The sequence below is a fragment of the Podarcis melisellensis genome (genome assembly GCF_964234715.1).
Source record: "Podarcis melisellensis genome assembly, chromosome: 9".
In the NCBI taxonomy this organism is placed as follows: Eukaryota; Metazoa; Chordata; class Lepidosauria; order Squamata; family Lacertidae; genus Podarcis; species Podarcis melisellensis.
The window spans coordinates 18544033-18566966 of NC_138541.1; the positions used below are offsets into that span (position 1 = coordinate 18544033).

At 43.8% G+C, this 22934-nt stretch overlaps 1 protein-coding gene across 3 annotated transcripts in view; it reads left to right on the top strand.

Annotated features, from left to right (window-relative positions):
- Nucleotides 1-21970, top strand: part of BMPR1B (bone morphogenetic protein receptor type 1B) — a 215194-nt gene extending 193224 nt beyond the window's left edge. For all 3 annotated transcript variants that reach the window (XM_081925070.1, XM_081925071.1, XM_081925072.1), the window contains 7 exons: nucleotides 2502-2598; nucleotides 4997-5135; nucleotides 7139-7331; nucleotides 9957-10254; nucleotides 13154-13329; nucleotides 14540-14670; nucleotides 19322-21970. In XM_081925070.1, the coding sequence (XP_081781196.1) occupies nucleotides 2502-2598; nucleotides 4997-5135; nucleotides 7139-7331; nucleotides 9957-10254; nucleotides 13154-13329; nucleotides 14540-14670; nucleotides 19322-19447 (1160 nt within the window). In that variant the 3' untranslated portion in view covers nucleotides 19448-21970. The remainder of the gene's footprint in view (nucleotides 1-2501; nucleotides 2599-4996; nucleotides 5136-7138; nucleotides 7332-9956; nucleotides 10255-13153; nucleotides 13330-14539; nucleotides 14671-19321) is intronic.
- The last annotated feature ends 964 nt before the right edge of the window (nucleotides 21971-22934 follow it).

Sequence of the window (22934 nt, forward strand, 5' to 3'; positions counted from 1 at the left end):
AAAGGGAAAGGATAGTTTTCAAAAAATATATATGAAAGGAACAAAGGAGTTCTGTGGACTTGGACATTTCAGAAAGAGGAGTTAAAGCTAACCCGTCCTGAGAGCAAGGAAAGTCTTAGCATGTAGGAAGGAATATAAACACACAACAACAATTCAGCTACACTCCCTGCTCACTATTCTGAATAGCTTCCATGCCCAGCAAATAAAATAAAAACATCCTGATGAGTACAAGAAGACCCTGTGCTGGGCAGGCAGTCTGCTTATTAAGAAAGCAGGAAAAATAATCAGATCCCAATATAACATTGCCATTTTAAACAATAAAAAATATATTACTGGAAACCCCAATGAAAAGGCAGACTGCAGGGAGATGAGAGGAGAGATCCGTCTTTACTGATTTAACGCCCTTATAAGCAGAAGTGTTGGTGCCACCATGTCTGGCTCGCAGTCTCTATAGCTGGTGATTGAATGAGCTGGGCAGTGATGACTGAGGAAAGGATGGGGTTTGATATGTGTACTGCATCCCACACTCCTGGCCCCAGGTTGATGTTGCTGCTGCAGCTGCTGCTGCAGTAATAAGCCCTGTGCACATTGCAAACCTGGGAGAAGACGTAGCAATGGGCTCACAGTACACCAGGAAGTTCTCCTTGCTGGAACCGAGTAGGAATTGCAAGAGGGAAGCTCCTATTCCTTTTGCTGGGGCTTGTCCCACCAACCTTTTGCAAGTAAAAATTAAAGGAATGATTCACTCCCAAGTCCTTCTCAAGCCCTCTCCAGTTTTTCACAGCTGCTTAGGGTGATTAGAAGCAGAGCTGAGTGTATGTACGTACAATGCATACAGTCTACAGCAGGGGTAGCCAACACCATGAGCTCTAGATGGTGTGGGCTGTCAAAAGTGCTCTAATAGTGCTGTAAGTGTATGGTGCAGATGAGGCCTTATTGACCTCGGATCTGAAAATCAGATTTGTGTTGCCAGGCACAAACCACCCTATTCTCAGCTGCGCGGTACCCTTCTCTCATCTTCAAGCCTTCCTTATCCCTTTGCAGACAGACTGGAACATGTTTACAACTATTACAAGCCGTGTGCATTGGAGATAAATGGCTTGCAGAAGTATAGACCTGATTAACAATGAAAACGGAGCGTTTGCTTCCCCGCCTGTCTTGCCCCCAGTAGCAGCCTCTTCCTTCATAGCGACAAGTGATCTCCCTGGCGGATTCTCAGTTTCCCGTCCCCCTTATTCGTAGCGATGGCTCAGGTACAAATCTGCTGGCCTAGTGAGAATACAGCACGCTAGTGTTTTCCCGGTTGCCAGTGTCTCCTTACAAAAGGGATTACAAAAAGTGACGGCAGTGTCTTGAATGTTTATGCCACTAATGCGCTAGTAGCAGGTAATGTTAGGTTAAAACACTGAGCCTGGTGCTAACAGGAGATACATTGTTTGCCAGCCTCTTGCATTAGGAGCAAGCGAGAAGGAAAACGCCGCTGTTCAGTGGCCAAAATAGAAGAAGAAACCAGAGCTTGGAAATAAAATAAAAGTGCATAGTGGAAAGCTGAGAGTCCCCATGGAACTTCCCTTTCGCATCACTCTAGTAAACCTGAAATGCAATAGCCCCTGTTCCAGGAGAGATCAATCAGAATAGAGTTCTCACAGCTTATGACCTGCTCATCCTTATCTTGGAAGATAGATCCTGCTTCTGATCCCAAGTAACCAGACGCAACGTCGGATATGTTAGCGCGTTGTGGATATAGAAATTCACACTCGTACTGGAGAAGGTTGCTTTCCCAGAATATCTCGGTGCCTTGATCCACATAAGTGGATGCTGGCAAATTTCAGAAATTGAGGTGTGTGTGTCCCTGTCCATCTGTGTTTGGTACACACAATTCCACAGCAGAAGCAGGGGAGCCATCCTCCAGACAGTGGCTTTGCTACTGTTTACTGGAACAGCATAGAACTTCGTAGGCACACTAGCGATGCTAATCTGCTGCTCTTGCTGGTGGTGTCCCTGCATAGCCTTGACCTTGCCACTGCTCTGACGTGCTCCTGTGTCGTCTCACACACTGTGCTGGCCTTTCCTGGCAGTTAGCAAACTTTCAAGCCACTCCAGGCCAGGCTGGACCCTTTCCGGGTTTCTGCTGTTGGACGATGGCTGTTTATTTTCATTTATCTTTAAATATACTGTATTTTTCCATGTGTAAGACTAGTTGTTTTTTTTTTAACCATAAAAAATTAGGTTTAAAATTGGGGCTCGTCTTATACACGGGTAGTGCTGAGGGGTGTTTTCTTAATTTGGAGTCCCCCAAAATCAGGGGGTGTCTTATACATGGGGGCATCTTATACACGGGAAAAATACGGTATATATCCTTAGCTTTGTTTTTATCGTGCTTGCAAGCCACCTCAAACACTTGGGGGAGAGGGGGAGAGAGAGAGAGTGAGAGTAAGTGGCTTAAGGGAGATAAATGCGGTTATTACCTACCTGCTAAAAGTCCTTTTGTTTTGTTTCAGGTTTGGAAGAGGGAAATGTCCATCACAAGGCCTTACTGATTTCAGTGACCGTCTGTAGTGTCCTCCTAGTGCTTATCATCATATTCTGTTACTTCAGGTACGGTCCAGAAAAGCTTGTTTTCCCCCCCTGGTAGCTGTTTCTTTCTGCCATTCATATTTCACGTTTCTGATCTATACAGACGCAGTGGTTGATTTGGAGATTTCATTTTAAAAATCCTATGTGTCCTAGTAATGCTGAGATTACAAAAATGTTATTGGGAGTACTGGTGGTGCGAATGAGCTTTGTTATCATAGGCTGCATTCATATGGCAGTTTATTCATTTTTCAAGAAATTTCCCTGTTAATTTCCACATTATATTTGAGCTTCCGCACAACGTAAAAGCCTCTTTCGGAACTATACTGGAAGATTAGCACTAGTTTCCGTATTACTTGGTGTTTTTTTCTGGAAGCAAATAGCATGGACATGAGCACTAAACTTCCACTGTATTCCACTATAGCTCCAGAAGAGACTTTTATGTGTTGTTAAAGCTCAAATTGCTGTGGGTTAAACCACAGAGCCTAGGACTTGCTGATCAGAAGGTTGGCGGTTCAAATCCCCACGACGGGGTGAGCTCCTGTTGCTCGGTCCCTGCTCCTGCTAAACTAGCAGTTTGAAAGCATGTCAAAGTGCAAGTAGATAAATAGGTACCGCTCCAGCGGGAAGGTAAAAGGCATTTCCGTATGCTGCTCTGGTTCGCCAGAAGCGGCTTAGTCATTCTGGCCACATGACCCGGAAGCTGTACGCCGGCTCCCTCGGCCAATAAAGCGAGATGAGCACCGCAACCCCAGAGTCGGCAACGACTGGACCCTTTACCTTTGAAGCTCAAATCTAATGAAGAATTTAACAGTTAGGGAAAAGCCATGAAAGTGCATAGTGTCTTCAGCACAGACTGAGTTTCCAGTGGGAGGTAATGCAGAAAAGAAAAGTGAATGAAAATGGACTTGGAGTGGTATTTCAAGTAAAGCAAGGATAGGCAACTTAGCTAGTGCCAAGTTGGTTTCTTTCTTTCTTTGTGCACTGGTGTCCAAACTTTTTTCAAAGAGGGCCAGATTTGATGAAGTGAAGGACTGTGAGGGCTGACTAAAGAGCCAACCAAACTTGTTGAGGTTTTTTTAGGATTTTGCCCCAGGAAATAAACTGCCACAGGGGCCAGATTAAACCAACTGGCAGGCTGGATTATGCCCCTGAAACAGACCTTGGACATGCCTGGTCCATTTATGTCCCCTCTTTCCTCCAAGGTGCCCAAGTTGGTGTACCTTTGATGTAGGTTAGGCTGAGAGACGGTGACAGGGGCCGACTTTGATTTTTCTAATTTTAGTGGCACCCCTTGTGCGAGGCCAAAATTTGCCCACCCCTGTGCCTCTCACCTTCCGTTCTGCTCAATTCACAACATCACCTCGCAGCACCCCCTAGGCTTGGTGCTCAGTGTGGCAGAACCGATCGCCCTGCCCTAAATCTGTCTCTGATAGTGACTGGCCCAAGGTTACCCAGTGGGGATTTGAACCCTGGTCTCCCAGGTCCTAGTTAGCACTCAACCACTACACCACACGGGCTAGAGGCTGTAGGCCAGGGGTGGACCAAACACAACCAGATAGGCTTTCCTATTTGGTCTGCCAGAGCATTCACAAGAAGCAGTGCCCACTCACGATACATGAGCAGGTAAGGGTGGTGATTCAAAGGAACAACTGGGAACCTTTACTGGACTCCTGAAGGTTCTTTTACTGGAGCAAGGTGTGCTCCCACCAGCTGATACTGGCTTTACTGGGAAGGACTGTTGCTGCTGGTCTGTCCCATCTTACTAATTCATCCTTCTTCAACCTGATGCCCTTGCGCTGTAGTCCACCTGGATAGCTCAGTCAGTAGAGCACGAGACTCTTAAATCTTAGGGTTGTGGGTTTGAGGCCCACGTTGGGCAAAATATTCCTGCATTGCAGGGGGTTGGACTAGATAACTCGCAGGACCCCTCCCAACCCTACAATTTTATGCTTCATCACCCAAAACAACTCCCATCAGCCTCAGCCAATATGCTGTGGCAGCTGTAGTCCAGAACATGTGGAAGACACCAGGTTGAGGAAGGTTATGGTAGCTGATTTTATATATTATAAAGTGGCAGATTGTGGGGGAAAGACATGGGGGGTGGGGTAGGCCACCCAGTATTTAAAGTTTCAGTGTGAATTGAGGTATTGAATAAGATTGTGTGTGTGTGTTTTTTTAAAAACCCTTGCTACTGTACATCTAATTGCAATGGCCTGGGCACCAATTCGCAGAGATGAAAGTATTGCTTTGTTACTGGGGTTGCTGAAAATAGACGAGAAACGTGAAAGCTTTAGAGATTTTTTTTTAATATGCAATGCTAGTGGGAAATTAAACAGACTCAAATAGCAACTTTTGCCTGATGTTGCGACCACCCAGCGGTGCAGAGTCAACCTATGTTTATTTTCATACACAACTGCAGGTTTAAAAGGCAAGAAAGCAGACCTCGGTACAGCATCGGGCTTGAACAAGACGAGACTTACATTCCACCTGGAGAATCCTTGAAAGACCTGATTGAACAGTCTCAGAGCTCGGGAAGCGGTTCTGGGCTCCCTCTTCTGGTGAGAAAGGAGTACTGAGACACGGAGACATATTAATGATAATAGCGGCATAGGAACAGAGCATCATCGCTATCTGCAGCCCTGGTTCTGCCTAAAACTTGGTGGCCCTTCAGAAGTTGCTGGACTCCCTACTCCCGCCACCCACGACCATTGGTCATGCTGTCTGGGGTTGATGGCAGATGCAGTCCAGCAACATCTGGAGAGCCAAAAGTAAACCAGCATAAATGCAAAGGTTATCTGAATGCAGAAATTATGGCAACCAAAGTTGATTCAGCCTAAGATACAGTTAGCAAAATTGCTTTATTCCTTCAGCTTTTTTATTTGTTCCTAGAGGTTTGTTTTCGTTGCTTCCACTGCAAGTAGTGGCAGCGGCAAGCAACCTGACCACCATTTTGCATCCTGTATGACAGTCTTAACTCTGCCCTGCAGATGCACATTGTGGCACAAGTTTTGTAATTTGTAAGTAGGCTATCTTTTTTTGGGGGGGGGGTACGTTTCACCACCTTTGCCAGTCTTCTCAGTTAGGAGCCTCAATAAACATCTGATGAACCCTCAAGGAAGAGGGATTGAAAACTACTGAACTCTGATTAGGATTGTAGTGCCAATATCTGCATGAACACATGCTCTGATTAATGTCTAAAAGGCGCTCCATTTTTAGAGCTGTAGCCATCTTCTGCCGATGAGCTGACTTGTTAATAAACTTGCTATCTCCATAACTTAACAGAGTGAAAAGGAAAGGTAGCTGTGCTGGTCTGTAAGATAATCTCTACAATCCAAAATATCATGCAGTACAGTACTTTTATTTGAATGTTCCAAGTTACCACAGGATAGTGAGCAACCTTTCACATTCACCTGAATACTTTATCAGACTAGGTGTTAAGCAAACCAGGGGAGCCAGTGTGGTGTACTGGTTAGAGTGTTGGACTAGGACTTGGGAAGCCTGGGTTAAAATCCCACTTGGCTATGAAGCTTACTGAGTGATGATGGGCCAGTCATTGTCCCTCAAGTTGTCAGGCTTGTGGTGATGGGGAAGAGGAGACCTATGAATGCGCTTTTGATTTTGCAGGAAAGGTGGACTATAAATAAATATCTTTTTTTACTTCCAAGATTTTCCATACAAATTAACATTTTGTAAAAGTACAAAAACTCCCCCAAAACATATTAGTACGGTTTTCCTTTTGAAAAAAAGAGGCAAAAAACTTGGGGTGATAGAAATAAAATTTATTCCAGGCACAACATGTTTTGGAAGAAAATTCTTCCTTGGAAACACTTTTCTGGCATGCATTTCTTGCATTTGAGAATTACTGCTACAAACGTTTTCGAAAGGGAGGATATTTCCCCCCTGAAACACATCAGATCTGGAATCCTGATTCCATGCACCTGGAGCTCGCTCTTTCTTTCTTTCTTTCTTTCTTTCTTTCTTTCTTTCTTTCTTTCTGGTGGTGAAGATCCCCATTTTTGTGGTCGGTTTCCCACAACCTCCATTGCCTCATTCAGTGGTTGCCCTAGCAGAAGTGGTACTGTGATGAGTGTGGCTTATGTCTGTTTATTTATTGAACAAGATGCATGTATTGCTTAAATCAACAAACCTCTGAGAGCTGCACATACAACAATATAAATATTAACTCACAAGAACGTTCCAGTGAAGTCAAACGTTAGAAACAAGTTGACATGGAATTTATCAAGAAATAAATAAAGCCAGCAGTTTTGCACAAATCTGCATAATAAAATTAAATGTTAAAATTACCATACATTTCTGGTTAGGCTTCTTTAAGTAAAAACACTTTTAGCAGGCACTGAAAACAATACAGCAGAGGACCTGCCTAGTGGATGTGACCATAGACTGCTTATCCCGACTTTTCAACTGCAGTGTTATCATCATCTGTCTACCAAACACTGAGCTCCCTCTGCTGGCGTTTTCTAGTCCTAGAGGGTGCTGCCTATCTGCAAGCAGCTTGTCTCAGCATTAGTTACTATAGCACCATTGTCTTTTCTCTTGACAGGTGCAAAGGACTATAGCAAAGCAGATTCAGATGGTGAAGCAGATTGGTAAAGGTCGCTATGGAGAGGTCTGGATGGGGAAGTGGAGAGGAGAAAAAGTGGCCGTCAAAGTTTTCTTCACGACGGAGGAAGCCAGTTGGTTTCGAGAGACGGAGATCTATCAGACTGTTCTGATGAGGCATGAAAACATTTTGGGTGAGTGGCACGAACTAAAAAGTAAGGGTCCTGGTCATTTAAGGCGCCCCAATTTTTAATTCTGTATTTTGCAGCTGCATACGTACATAATTTTATTTGTATGCCGCCTTTCCGCAGGCGCTCAAGGCGGCTTACAACACAAAAGGAAGGCATAACTACCACATAACAAAGGTAGTCGTAAATAATAAATGAAGCATTTAAAAATAAACAGCCAAACTGAACAATTTACACGTACCTCAGAAGATCCAAAATAAAAATAACAAAACAAAACAGCAAAAACCCAACAACAACACCCCTCTGCTCAAACAACACTCTAGCCCAGGCTTCTGCAAACTCGGCCCTCCAGAAGTTTTTGGCCTACAACTCCCATGATCCCTAGCTAGCAGGACCAGTGGTCAGGGATGATGGGAATTGAAGTCTCAAAACATCTGGAGGGCTGAGTTTGAGGAAGCTTGCTTTAGCCCATGAGTCTGTTCAACAGCCTTAGCTTTTGTAGCTGGAGGGAGTTAGTCAGTCAGGGCTCCGTCCTCCCAGGCCAGGTGGGAAAAGGCCTGCAAGGTCTCCCAAGACTCACAGCCAAGATGTGTATTCTGGAGTATTAAAAAGATGTATCAAAAGCCAAAGTTAGCAAAGTGGTTTCATTTTGACAACTTGGTTTCATCTTAGCCCTGCTTGCTGCTTAACCTTTCATAAACAAAGTGAGAAAACACCTTCAGAAGGAGAGGTCAAAATTAGAAACAGAATTGTTAGAACCCAATACAAAAAATTTGTCAAGAATGTATAACTTGCTGTTGAAATGGAATACACAGGATGAAACGGTGAAATCAGCTATGATTAAATGGGCACAAGATATCGGTCATGACATTATGTTTGCTGACTGGGAACAGTTATGGACCACTGGTGTTAAATTCACGGCATGTAATGCCTTAAAAGAAAACATAATGAAAATGATCTATAAGGTGGTACGTGACCCCAGTCAAGCTTGCAAAAATTTATCATTTGCCCAATAATAAATGTTGGAAATGTAATGAGACTGAAGGTACCTTTTATCACCTTTGGTGGACCTGCCCGAAGATTAAAGCCTATTGGGAAATGATCTATAATGAAATTAAGAAAGTCCTTAAGTGGACCTTTCCTAAGAAACCTGAGGCTTTTCTCCTGGGCATGGTCGGCCAATTGGTGCCAAAGAAGGACAGGACCTTTTTTATGTACGCTACCACAGCAGCAAGAATTCTTCTGGCAAAGTATTGGAAGATGCAAGAACTACCTACTCTGGAAGAATGGCAGACAAAGGTGATGGACTTTATGGGACTGGCAGAATCCGCGACCAGGGGAAAGAGACAGTGGAAGAGGATTGGAAGAAATTTAAAATATATCTTAAAAATTGTTGTAAAATTGAGGAGTGTTAAGATGTCAAGGGGTAAGAAACAGAGAATTACAGCTGTAACTAACAAATTTAAGGAAACTTAATGAAAGGGAACTAATAGACAAATTGACTAAAGGGTTGCTAAAGAATTGCAAAATAAGGATGCAGCGAAAGGGAGGTATGGGGAAGTCGCAGGAAAGAAGGTGCATGAAAATAAGATTATGAAATTATACATGTTTAAATGTTTTGTATGTTCTTGTTTTGTGTTTTGTTTGTTTTTTATTATGTGTTTGAAAAATGAATAAAAATTATTTTTTAAAAAAAATAAAAAAAAAAAGTGAGAAAACACCTGTATAGCAGCTCACCTCCAAATTCTGGCTTAGACCTGACATTGTGGACTTAAAGTTGAGATCACGTCCCTTCCTTGTGAGTTCAGAGATTCCTCATATTTCCCCAGAGAAGGAAAAATAAATCCATGCCTTCACAGTTTTCAGGGTCATCGATACGGTCTTCAACAATTGCTAATTTCAGTTGCTGTGCATTTGTTTTGTCCCACTGCTCAAATTCATTTGAATTTTAAAAACCGAACTTGGAACAAATTTCAAAATACTTGAGTTTTGAGCCCTTGCACACAAATTTCATTCTGCACTTTAATTTCTATGATTCTGATTCCAACAATTGAATGAGGGAATCATAAATATAGCAGCAAACTTTGAACCACTGTTCATACTCCTAAAATTGAATTTAGATTTTCAACTCCTTGTCTTTCGGCCTGAGTTTGTGTGTTTTGAGTTCAGGAATGTGGACGAGGGTTTCAAATCTAGCTAACGTTTTGATAGGGCTATCCTTTGAAGTGTAACTTATGCCCCTGGTGCAATGATGGCCAAACTTGGCCCTCCAGCTGTTTTGGGACTACAGTTCCCATCATCCCTGACCACTGGTCCTGTTAGCTAGGGATGACGGGAGTTGTAGTCCCAAAACAGCTGGAGGGCCAAGTTTGGCCACGCCTGTCCTAGTGCAAAGACTTGCTTGGTGGTATTCTAGGTCAACATAGTCTTGACCATTCACTGCAGTATCAGTTCCACATGTGTCGTGGAATGTGGAGCTATAGTAACTCCGCTGACTTCTCAGATTTCCAATTAGTACAAGCAGCATTGGATACGGCGTCTTCACCTTGGCATTCAAAAGAAATTGACTCTGTACCTTCTTTCAAAACATGCACAATGTTTGAACAGCCCTGTCTCCATTCCTCCTTGTAGGCTTCATTGCTGCAGACATTAAAGGCACAGGGTCTTGGACTCAGCTGTATCTTATCACGGACTACCATGAGAATGGATCCCTGTACGACTACCTGAAATCCACTACCTTGGATACAAAAGCCATGCTGAAGCTGGCATATTCCTCAGTCAGCGGACTGTGCCATTTGCACACTGAAATCTTCAGCACTCAAGGCAAGCCAGCTATTGCCCACCGGGACCTCAAAAGCAAAAACATCCTGGTGAAAAAGAATGGAACTTGCTGTATAGCAGACCTGGGTTTGGCAGTTAAGTTCATTAGGTGAGCAAAATACTGGGTTTTCTCACTGAAACTTGGTTTGTGAACATGCAAAGGGAGTAGGTTTCAAAGGGGGCCTGGAGTTGGGACCTTGTGACAAGGAAGGAAACAGTGGATTGTTGCATGAGCTGTTTGTGAAGATTAAGATTGACTGTTTGAGATCATGTTGACCATCCCAACACAGAGTAAAACTCACACTCTGTAGCTGCAAATTATGGGGCAGGCAAGCCACATGCTAACTGGCTTCACACGCCACAAGTGGTTGTGGTACAGAATTGTGGTCAGCCACAAGGGAGGCTAGCATAGGTCGTTGGATCTTAGCCCTAGAAACTGATGCAGCTGAGTCAGATATCATGAGAAACAAGTAGAACTGTATATGAATGGGAGGAAACCACTGAGATTTTGGTTAAAGCTCACGTGAAGAATGTGGTCGTGCATAGGGCAAGCAAAATACTCAGGAGATTGGAGCAAGTCCATTTGAGGAAAGGATGCCGTCTTTGTAGCATTTTAGATGACAAGGGGGGAAATGCAAATAAGGGAGATATAATAGAAGTGTATAAAGAAAATCGGTTTTTCTCATTCTTGGTACTGGAACTCAGAGTCATCCCAATAAAGCTGTGTGCTGGAGGATTGAGAACAGACTAAAAGAAATACATAATTCAATCATGGGAGCCACTACCACAAGTTGCAGTTATAGCCATAGTTAGTCAGATAAATGCACAGAGGATAGCTATCAGGACTACGAGTAATGATGGCTTTGCTATATATTCCTTCCAGTAGCACCTTAGAGACCAACTAAGTTTGTTATTGGTATGAGTTTTTGTGTGCATGCACACTTCTTCAGATAGTGTGCATGCTTCAGATACTATCTTCAGATATCTATCTGAAGGTATCTTCAGATACCTTCTTCAGATACTTCTTCTTCAGATACCTATCTGAAGAAGTGTGCATGCACATGAAAGCTCATACCAATAACAAACTTAGTTGGTCTCTAAGGTGCTACTGGAAGGATTTTTTTTTTATTTTGTTTCGACTACGGCAGACCAACATGGCTACCTACCTGTAACTTTGCTATATATGATCTCCAGTACCAGAGACTTCTGGATACCAGTTTGCTGGAGATTAATGTTGCATGTTTGCCATGCTTGTGAGGTTCTCATAAGCACTGTGAGAGCAGAATGCTGGGCTAGACAGGCTTTTGGGTTGATCTGGCAGGGCTCTACTTATATCCTTAAGGAAAATAACGTCTCTTCTTTACCGGCCCATCTTGCGAGAGAGTTGATTTCAGTGCCCTGCCTTTTGGGTGTCCTCCATGAATGGCTGAGCAGCTAAAGCAAGGGGTGGCAAATCTGAGCCTACAAGGCCACAGGAAGTGGCTCGCTAACCCCAGAAGCTTTTATCTTACCTCATGATCTGACTGGGAAATGGTATTCCTCGGTCTGCTCTTCAGTGAGGATCTCATCTCCACCTCCTCCCCTCATCTCCTCCAGCAGGCAAGCCCAGCGCTGCCTGAAAATGCAGCATGGGATGTGTGTAGCCTGCAAGGCACTGCAACTGCCACCTCCCTCCTGGCTGCACTGACCCAGCTGAGGGCCCCTGCCCAGGCTCGCCTTCCCTGGTTTGCTGCTTGCCCTGCCCCCATGGGCAGCTAGCCCTACCTCTGTGGCATCTGAACCCACTCCTATGAGGGTGCCCTGAACACCTAGCTACACTGCTGGTGTGTGTGTGTGAGGGGAGATGCATTCACCAGACTGGGGGGAGCCGAGTGGTGCAGCCACCTGCTGCTGCCACCCCTTAGCTCCTCCTTCCATGGGCCAGGTGCTTTTAAAGCCTGCTGACTCTTCGCTGTGACGTGCACCTGGCAGCCCTGGTTCTTGGCCCAGCAAGGGGAGGAGAATGGCAGCACAAAGGAACCCTCTCCTCCGCCTCCACTACCTGCCTGCCTGCCTCCCTCTTTGAGAAATGAAGCCACAAGTTTTGGGTGCATGCGTTCACTCCCCTGCTCCCCTTGGCTCTGTTCTCTCCAGATTTTAAGCCCTTTGGCAGATTAAAAAATTGGCACCCAGAAACTGTGGCTTTAAAAGTCTGTTAAGGCCTGAATAAAGACTCTCTCTCTCCTTTTTCTGCTCTGCCTCAGTTGATTTGCACGCAGCCGGCGGGGAGGGGGCTGCCTTTTGACTTTCCTTCTTATAGATCTTCCTCGTCCCACTCCCCAAAGTCCCACTCCCCAAAGTCTCGCAGCTAAGGGGGAGGCAGTGGGGCAGGCTCCCTGCAGGCTCCGCCCAGCACTCCTTGCCCCAGCCTACCCTGCCCGGTGGGCGATTTGCCCCATGCGCCTTGGGCGGCTCATCCCCCCCATTGTGTGGCGCATGCACACAGGGGTTCCCCCCCCCCAGGAGTCTGAGTGGCTAGCTACACCACTGCCATCCTGGAATTTTTCCAAATTAAGAACTATATATAAAAATGAACCTAATAAGATTAATAAACATATTTAAGCATGGGAAACAGCCCTGCTAAGAAAACAACCTTTCAGGGAAATTGGACTGCTATCTTTGCCAGGGGAGTTTCATCTTAATGCTAATGAAATCTCACAAATGTTACCAGCAACCCCTGCTGAGTCTTATCACTGTTGTGTGTTTGCATTTGGATGCTTGAAGTATCCCCAGGCATGGAAGCCTCAAAACACAAAACAAAAGAGCCCCTGGTTAACAGTTAAAAACCTTTCTCTGAAAGGATCATTTCCATTAAGGTTTTCTTTTACTTTGACCTTGCTCGTAGATGGATTTAATTTGAGGTCCCTTTCTCTCCCACCTGCCCACCCTGGCCTTTCATATACAATTTGGTTTTAGGGGGGAAACGCACTCATTTTTGTCTCCTTCTATCCACCCCCTTCATCTTTCAGTGACACAAATGAGGTGGATATACCACCGAACACCAGAGTGGGTACAAAGCGGTACATGCCTCCTGAAGTCCTAGATGAAAGCTTAAATCGGAATCACTTCCAGTCATATATCATGGCCGATATGTACAGCTTCGGACTCATCCTTTGGGAAATAGCAAGGAGATGTGTTTCAGGAGGTAAATGCCTTACAGCACTGGCGCATGTCTCTACATTACTTCAATTCCGTGTGTGTGTGTGTGTGTGTGTGTGTTTTAAGAGAGACAGAGAAAACCATCCGTTTCAAAGAACTGTTGTCGCTGAACTTATTTATTCCCATTTCCTTTCTGGTTGTTAGGACTTATTTTTCCCGTCCCTGTAGGTCCTCATTTAGCCGCAAAGATTTATCCTCTCTTTTAATAGTCTCTTCTAAAGATGTAGTGTGTTTCATAATTGCAATGGGAATTTGGAGCTCATTTATGGGCACTTCCAGAATTATAAACATCAGAGCTTAAACCGAGAGCACTCCCTTTGCTTATGAAGAGAAGGAATGGGGTTGGTTTTGCTTAGGTGCCGTGATTAACAAGGAGATTACGCAGATGTGATGCAAGAGGATCAGCATTAGCAGGTGTTAGCTAGCATTAGGAAACCTGTATTGAAAAGGCATTGTTGCCTGTATAAAATTAATTCCAGACCTGGCAAGACTGGCATTTTAAAACCCAGTTCCTCCACTTGTATTTTCCTCTGCTAGATCTCCTCTGGCTGATTGCTGTTTGCAAAGCTTTCTGTTACCTGTCTAAGAATGGCAATGCAGAGATTTTGTATGCTAGCCTCGAGGCATTTGAAGAAGGAAGTTGGCTTTTATTGACAGCACTTTGACTACAGGGAACCAGAGGGCAGACTTAAGGTCATCATGGTTTTTAACACCAAGACTAAGCCATGAGGTTTAGACAACAAAATTAGGAAAGTGCCTTGGAGCATACGCAAAAGCCACCCTTCAATTGCACAGCATTAAACAACCAGTTTGAGTTAGGATTAGGTCTTTCCAATGTGGAAGGGTGAATTCCAGCTTGCTTTTGAATTTTATAAACTAAGTCCTGGGTATTAGTGGAAAAGATACCTACAGTTAGCCTGAGTTTTAGGACACAGGACATATGTGGGACAGGTCTGTGACATCTCAAGCTACTTGCTTTTGAAAGCATTTTGCAGTCACCTTACCTTTTACCTTTATATGTGGACCCACATGCTACAATGGATCCAGCATCCACTTGGCTGCTTCCTGCTACCATATCCCAATGAACCTTCCCAATGAGCTTCGGTCTGTGCATGCCTATTCATTTGGTTTTTGATAAAGCATTGTTTGTAAACCTACCTGACACTGATACAGCTAACAAATGGCACATTTTCCAGGTATAGTTGAAGAGTATCAGCTTCCATATCATGACCTTGTTCCCACTGACCCTTCATACGAAGACATGAGAGAAATAGTAGGTATCAAGAAGCTACGGCCCTCGTTTCCCAACAGGTGGAGCAGTGATGAGGTAAGGAATCATAGAATTTTAGAGTTGGAAGGGGGGACCCCTAAAGTCCAGCCCCCTGCAATGCGCCCCATGTGGGGCTCAAACCCAGAAACCTGGGGTTAAGAGTCTCGTGCTCTCCCGATTGAGCTATCCAAGGAGAGAATACTTTCAAAACCTGACCCATTACATTTACCTCCTTTTGTCAGAATCGACTCAGGTGATTTAAGGAGGAAAAAGTCTTGACATTATAGGATGCTGCCTTTTGCAAGGAAAAACCAAGAAAAGTTCAAAGCTGAGTTATACCTGTTACAGTGCCTGTCAAAATTACGGTGTACCTATAAGGTCAGCTTTTTAGACTCAGTTCAGAATAAGCAAGTCCTTTGCAAGATGTTGATGTAAATCTGGTATCACCTAGTATTCTGGGCGAAAGAAGCAATGGCCGCTGGTCATTTTTTTGGAAATTCAAAGGGCAGCAGTTACCCAGATCTGTGAGTGTGAGCCTGTGACTGGCATGTGTTTTGGGTGTTGCCTTCCATTGTAATATACTGAAAGCTAAAAGTATGGTAGCTTACAGATGGACTAGCTCAGCCATGCAGGCTGACTATAAACCACTGTAAACCAGGCAGTACTGATAAAAGTTAGAAGCATCCGCCAACTATTCTGCCCTCTCACCATACCAATTACATAAATTGCTGATCCATCTCTCTCCGCCCCCCCCCCAACCAAATCTTCACTGGCTATTTGTTAAAATAAAATAAAAAGCCTCCTACAATAATAGCATTTCACAAGGCTAAACCACTCGACCAGTGATGTGGGTTTTCTGGAAAACCTCCTGTTCAGATAACAGTAATTAGCATAGGGCAGACTGCTTTCAGAAAATTTTCATTTTGATGGAGAAAAATGCGTTGGAATTTTTTTTCTGAAGCCTCAGGTAGTGGATGCATTTTGTTACATTTATATTACTGTAGTTAGGAAACAAAACAAAACTCAAAACTTTGAAACTTCCCAGCTTTCTTAATGCTATGTTTTCAAATGGATATTCATTGTTACTAATGAACTTACCCCACCACACATCATTACTTGTGACAAATGCCATGCCTAGTGTGGCCCTTAAGAGTTTTTGATTAATTTGATTTTACCGATGTTGGAAGTAAATACTCCAGGAACAGCATTTACAGTTTGGTATTTGAGCCTCATTAAAAAGCAAATAAAAATGTCAAAATATTGATCTTCCTTTAAAAGCCACAGTTTATAACAGAACAGTTTCTTAGTGAAAACCAGAGTACTGAAATGTTTTAAATATACACTGAATGTGCACATCAACTCTTTGGTCTCTATAGCAGCTCAGAGCAGATTGTCACAATTTGCATCAGGCCATGGATGGAGTGACTTTGACACTAAATGCCTTTTCCTTGCGAGGGAGGCTCTGTCTGTGAGCTACGGTACACACTCAGATGCAACTGATCCTGATTTTGCTCTTAGGACTTTTAAATCAGAGAAAGCCAACCTGGTGCCTTTCCAATGTTGTTGCACTGCAACTCCCATCAGCCTCAGCCAGCATTCCCAGGGATCAGATAGTATGGGTGTTATAGTCCAGGGATGTCCAACAGGTCAGTTGTGATCTACTGGTAGATCCCTGGGAGGTTTTGGTAGATCCGGTTGATTTAGAGGGTGCTGGAGTAGAGCAGCTCAGCTCAAGTCCAAGCCATGGCTGCAAAGAAACAGTGTTCCCTTGCATGCATGTCTGTTTTAAACTGCACCTGCAATGGAAGAAAGGAAAAGATGGTTTCCTTTGAAGTTGAGTCACCTGATGTCATGGTAGCACCGGATGATTGACAGGTGGGCCGCCTCACCTCCCTAGCCTCCAGGAGGATGCGGGAGCTCAGAATATGACCTGCCACACAGGTCCTACTCCTGGCCCCTTTATTGATGGGAATTGTTGTCCAGCAGTGTTTGGAGGACTACAGGTTTCTCACCTCTGATATTATTAATTAATTAATATGCTACTTAATTGCCAAGGTAGCTTCTAAGCAGTTCGCAAGTATAAAACCGATTTCAAAACATTTAAACACACATAATTGCCAATAATGGGACGCGGGTGGCGCTGTGGGTAAAACCTCAGTGCCTAGGGCTTGCCGATCGCATGGTCGGCGGTTCGAATCCCTGCGGTGGGGTGAGCTCCTGTCTTTCAGTCCCAGCTCCTGCCCACCTAGCAGTTCGAAAGCACCCCTAAGTGCAAGTAGATAAATAGGTACCGCTTTCTAGCGGGAAGGTAAACGGCGTTTCCGTGTGCTGCGCTGGTGCTGGCTCGCCAGAGCAGCTTCGTCACGCTGGCCACGTGACCAGGAAGTGTCTCCGGACAGCACTGGCCCCCGGCCTCTTAAGTGAGATGGGCGCACAACCCTAGAGTCGGACACGACTAGCCCGTATGGGCAGGGGTACCTTTACCTTTACCTTTAATTGCCACTAAAACAATTTCATGAAAATAGACACCTGCTGTTTGAAATGTGCAATGAAACAAGCTAATTAAAACAGGGGGTTCAGGTCCTGAGATAAGGGGGCATGCTTGTCTAAAAGCAGGTGGGTCTTCCAAGTGCCCATGGAATACTAGTACATTACATTGTATACAAGGCAGCGTGCATAAACTTACGAATATATTATATACATGTATATACGCTGCTTTGTAGGCCCCACCAATAGGGTACTAGTGTCTGTAAAAAGGAAAAACAAATTGGGAGGGGAGTTGAAAGCCTGTGTGTTAGTCTTCTCTCTCTCAATTCCACTTTTTGTCAATTAATATAGGAAATTGCTTTTCAAAGCTGTAGTGGTATTTTTCTTTAGGGGAGGGAGGAAGTTGCCTGAACACTTTCCACAGAGAATTTATAATGAAGCAAAATTGTGTTTTGGAATCAGTAGACCAGTAATTGATGTACCGCAGACAAATCTGCCGACAGTTATGGTGATGCTATGCAGAGGTCATTAATCTTGTTAAGTGGTACAGTGTAATGCTATTATTGTAGGAGGCAGCTGTGATTTGGGAATAGCAGTCTTCACTTAAGTATTCTGCAATTAGATTTAAAAATACTTAAATGGCAAGAGTTGTAAACAATCTTGAGTGCGTTGGGGAGGGTCGCAGAGGGGGGATGTAGAAAAAACAAAAACCCAAAACACCACACACACACACACACACACCCAGGAGAAAAGAATGATCTAGCAAAGCAGATTGAGAAAATTTGGTATATGGCCCACCACAGAATAAAAAGAGTTTTGAGGGCACCACTGACTTCCTACAGTAACTTACTATCCTTCAGAGTGCTAACCCATTCTTTGACTTAAAGTAGCGTAACAGTGAAGCCATGCATCCCATGCTGCAGCAAGAGCCGCTGTACATGACTCTCTTCCATTCATTAGCAGAGTGCAAAGATGAAAAACCTGAAGCAAGGTGGGGTGTGTTATACACACACACACACACACACACACACACACACACACACACACACTTATGGATTAGGGGATATAAATTAAGCGGATATGTGTGTGCGTCCTATGGAGTGAATGCAGGCTCCTTGGCTTCAGCGATAGCAATGCGAAGCCTCCGAAACACAGAGGGAGCGCTCCGTCTGCGCTCCGGAGGCTTCGCGTTGCTTTCGCTGAAGCCTGGAGAGCGAGTGGGGATAGCCGCCAGAAGCCTCCGGAGCGCAGCGGGAGCTCCCGTTGCACTCTGGAGGCTTCGGGTTCCTTTTGCTGAAGCCAGGAGGGCAAGACTCTCCTGGCTTCAGCAGAGTGGGAGAGCTGCGCAGCGCCCTTTCAGCGAAGCGGGAGGAGAAATGGAACGGGCTCCGTTTCTCCTGCCGCTTTGCTGAAGGGGCGCTGAGCAGAGAGGGGGAGAATTTTTTTTCTTGTTCTCCCCCTCTAAAACAAGGTGCGTCCTATGGAGCGAAAAATACGGTATATATCCCCTAATCCATTAGCTGTGAGGGTATGTGACTGTTTTGCTTGTTTCCAGTTGTTCTTACATGTTTGATTTTATTTTTAATTGTATTGTTCTACTGCTTTGATGGTTGCTGCCCTGGGCTTCTATCTATCCATCCATCCATACACAAACAAACACACACATACCTGCAGTCTAGCACACATTGCCTTGATCTTCTGTTCCTTATTCAGCAATGCTAATGACAAGGATCATACAGCATCAAGACAAATTGTGCAGGTACAGGCTGTGTACGCACCATACGTTTAAAGCACATTGAAAACTCCACAAGAATCCTGGGAACTGTAGTTTGTCGTGGGTGCTGGGAATTGTAATTCTGTGAGAGTTAATCTGCAGTTCACAGGAACCACTGTGGAGGAAACCATATGCTTGGTAAATGTGGTTTAAATGTATGGTATTTACACAGCCACAATACCACCCATCTAGTTGTGAACCATGTCTTGGGGCAGTGTGATTGCATATTGTCCTTCTGTACATGAGGCCTATAACGGTTGAAGGTACAGTACACAGGGGCAGAATTCCATGCTCAGTATGAGTTCTCAATTAGGTTCATTTTGTTTCTTTCCAGAGTAGTGTTTGGCTTCCAGCCAAGATTAAACCTTTAAGTGTGTGTGTGTGTGTGTGTGTGTGAGAGAGAGAGAGAGAGATGCATTCATCTGTATGTTTTCTTTCTTCCTCTAGTGCCTAAGACAAATGGGCAAACTCATGACAGAATGCTGGGCTCACAACCCTGCTTCTCGGCTCACAGCTCTGCGAGTGAAGAAAACTCTTGCCAAAATGTCAGAGTCACAGGACATTAAACTCTGATTCGGCTGAAGAAAGGCACCTCTTTGCTAAATCTCAGAAAAATGGACTTTCCTTCATGTTTCAAAGAGACAGGAAGAGGAATTACAAGACTTCGCTAATATAAACCTTGAATGCAGTCTTTCGGCAAATAATCTTCCACTCTGGCGCAGAGGCCATTCCAGGAGAAAGAAAGCAACGCGGCTCCATCAAGTTTGGCTCCTTGGCTGCCAGATGAGAAGACCTTTTGGCCTCTTTTGGAAGCTGTGGGAGAAACAGTTATCGATAACTGCTTCAAGATTATGCATGCTGCTTTCTGTGAAAGCCCCTAATGTTATTAATATTAATATTATTATTATATTTGGACTGTTTAATTTTCATAAAAATGAACCTTTGCAAATACAAAGTACAAGAAAAGAATTATATTGTTATTCTAAAGCGGGGTGGGGGTGGAGGAAAGTCAAGCAAAATTGCATCTGGAGTCTAAAACAAATTGGTTATGATTTCCTGCTGATGAAAGACTGTTGCACTCCCAAGGCAACACACTATGTTCTGAAAGAAAAATATAATAGAAATATAAGTGATCGCCTAGACAAATTTGATTTTGGGCAACTCATATATGATGTAGGCCAAAGGAAGCCAATGTGGTGTTCTGATTATTTTTTTGGACTACAACTCCCATCATCCTACTCTGGCTGAGGCTGTTGGGAGTTGTAGTCCAACAACATCTGGAGGGTACCGTATTGGCTGTCCCTGATGTAAACTGTTCCTGATAGATAGACCACATTCTCAATGGGAATCGGTAGATATGCTACCAAGCAGTTTCTTGTGCACAGTAGACCTATTGATCCATCAGTATCCCTTGTATAAGCCCTTCACATTTCAGGTTTATTAAAGCAACACTGTTAAAGGCATCTAAGGAACATTAGATGTGAAAGGTGAAAGGTGGAAGACAATGAAAAAAACCCTAATCAAACAAGCTCAAGTAATACCAAGCACCCTTTACTTTCTATTATTTGGGAAATTTTTTCCTGGCATTTTACACACAAAACAATAATTCTGAAATTGGTGTAAATTAAAGTTTGGTAGAATATGGTGTTATACGCACTAACCTTTTCTTTACCGGCAAAGTCCCTGATCAATGAAACGGCTGACCAAGTTGCATTGCATACTGTTTGCCTTAAGAGAATTAAGAAAATGAAGAGTATTGACAAAAGGACGCGCTCCGTTCAGCGTGCACCTGGAAATAGTGAATAACGGGGTAGAAGAAAACTGCAGTGTGTTTCTAAACACATGTAGGTGAGCATTGCTTTGGAAAGGAGAGGTTTTTATTCTTTTCACGACTTCTCAAAAATATAATTTCCTCTTTAATTCTGAAAGGAAATTGAGAGAGTTTTTCTAAAGTGAAGGGGATTTTTATGTATTGGATTATTGGGCCACATGCTTTACGGGAGCAGAACGTTTCCTTTTTTTAAATTATTGTTTTAAAAATCAGATTCTACTGGAGGAGTACTGAATTCCCAGGTTTTTTCCTCTGCAATTCTGGTCAAAGAAGCACTCACTGAGACACATATTTTGGTTTTGAGGTGAACCTATTAGGTATTTTGCACGCACAAGGAGTTGGGGGACTCTTCTTCCTCCTGCAGCACCCCGTTCCCCAGAATGTGAGTTGGCACACCCTCCAAAATTTGGCAAGTTTCCATATGCATGCAGAAGGCCTTCTTGCTTGCATAAGGGTGCTTTCAGTCCTGTCCTATCTTCAGACCCTTCCCTGAATCTCCTGAATTTGGGCTGTCTTCTGTAAAAACATGTTGTTGTTTTAAAGTAATACACTAAAGAAATAGAACTATAAATGGGATAAAATAATTTGTAGCACCATAGCTAGCAAAATATGCTATGTGTATTCCTCCAGTTACAAGTTTTAAAAAATACTGCAAGTTTTTCTTAAAGGCACACATAAGTATCAAGCAAAACTGCATAAAATTCTGACCATGAAGTTCTAGGTTGCTGAGCTGTTTTTCACTTTGGAAAATTAAATGTAGTTTTGAATTGTTGAGCTGTTATGTTATATTTTTCATTTGAAAGTCCCTTTAAGGTTATTTTGAAGCCTGCAGAGGGCACTGTGCAGCTTCAGATTCCCAGTGCAGTGGGAGCCTAGGTTGTAATTTGGAAGTGCATACCCTCCCCAAAGAAAATCCACTTAAATAGGCTGGATTCCACATGCATAACAGTCAGTGTTCCCTCTCTCTTTGCAAGGTTAGTGGAAGTAAGAATTTAAGACATGGGAAAAAAGTATATTGTGTGAAGTTAATTTTTTAGTGCAAAATATTGGAGCTGACTGATAGATTGATGCAGTTTCAGACTCTGAACTTCAGAGAGAAATATGGATGGATGTTGGGGATATGTATTCCCCCTGACATAAAAGTTTAAGGCTGCAGTCCAGTGGTTCCTGGGAGGGTATTTCAGAGGCCAAATGATCTCCCTTGCTGACGTCAGAGAGAATACTCTTAATAGTGGAGCAGGAGATCCAGTTTCAGATCCAAATCCCCACCAAAACCTCTGAACCCCTGGCTGACTGAATGTTGGAATTACAACACTGAAAGACCCAGTGGGACAAAAGCTGTTGGAGACTGGGGACCATCAAACACATTGGAAGTAGGAATCCAGTGCTATCTCCGCCACTTGACACTCATGAATTGGACAGAAATATAGATTAGCTCAGGAGCTAGCTTAAATCTCTTTCACTGATTTCCTTTCATGCAATCAGAAAAGCGTTTTAAGTTGCAGAACCGAAGAGCAAAGGCATGTCTCTCCTCCCTCACTCCTGCCATGCCTCTTGAGAAGCTGGTAGGGTTTTAGATAAGATAGTTCAACCACCTTTGGTTTCTACCTATTCACCCTCACTTTAAGATTGCAGCCTAGGTGGGTAATAACAGAAGAATTTCCACCTCTGATGCCTCCTGTAAGTATCGTACAGGGAGCCATCTGTAAAGATTCCTTGCTCAGGCACAGCCACAAACCCTCCACATACTTCAAAACCTGAATGGGCTTAGTGCTGCATGCAGTTAAGCGTGGGTGATTCTCATCGATTTGGGGGTAATTTATAGGCTACTCTGAAAGCAATTTGACTTCTGGAGCCATTAGTTGTTTTTACATGAACGTTTCTGTTCCAAAACAGAGTCAATCATGCACAAAGCTAGTTTCTTCAGAAGTTGTCCTCTTTTTTTTTCTCTTGGGTGCCTTGTGTCTTGACAGCTGGCACCATAAATCACCTCTGCCTTGAGTGGTGATTAGTTAATGGAGGTTAAGAATGCATAGCACTAAGGAGTTTTCTGACATGGCCGGGACCCAGAAGTGGGGAAAGCCCATTTAAACTCTCACTGGATGAGAAATGGGAGCCCACAGGATCTCCCTTCCCATACCATCTTAAAAAATGGATGTCACGGCCCTTCCCTGTTGTGCAGTGTGAATCCCACCCTCTTATATTTGGAGTAACTTAGCTTGCACTTAG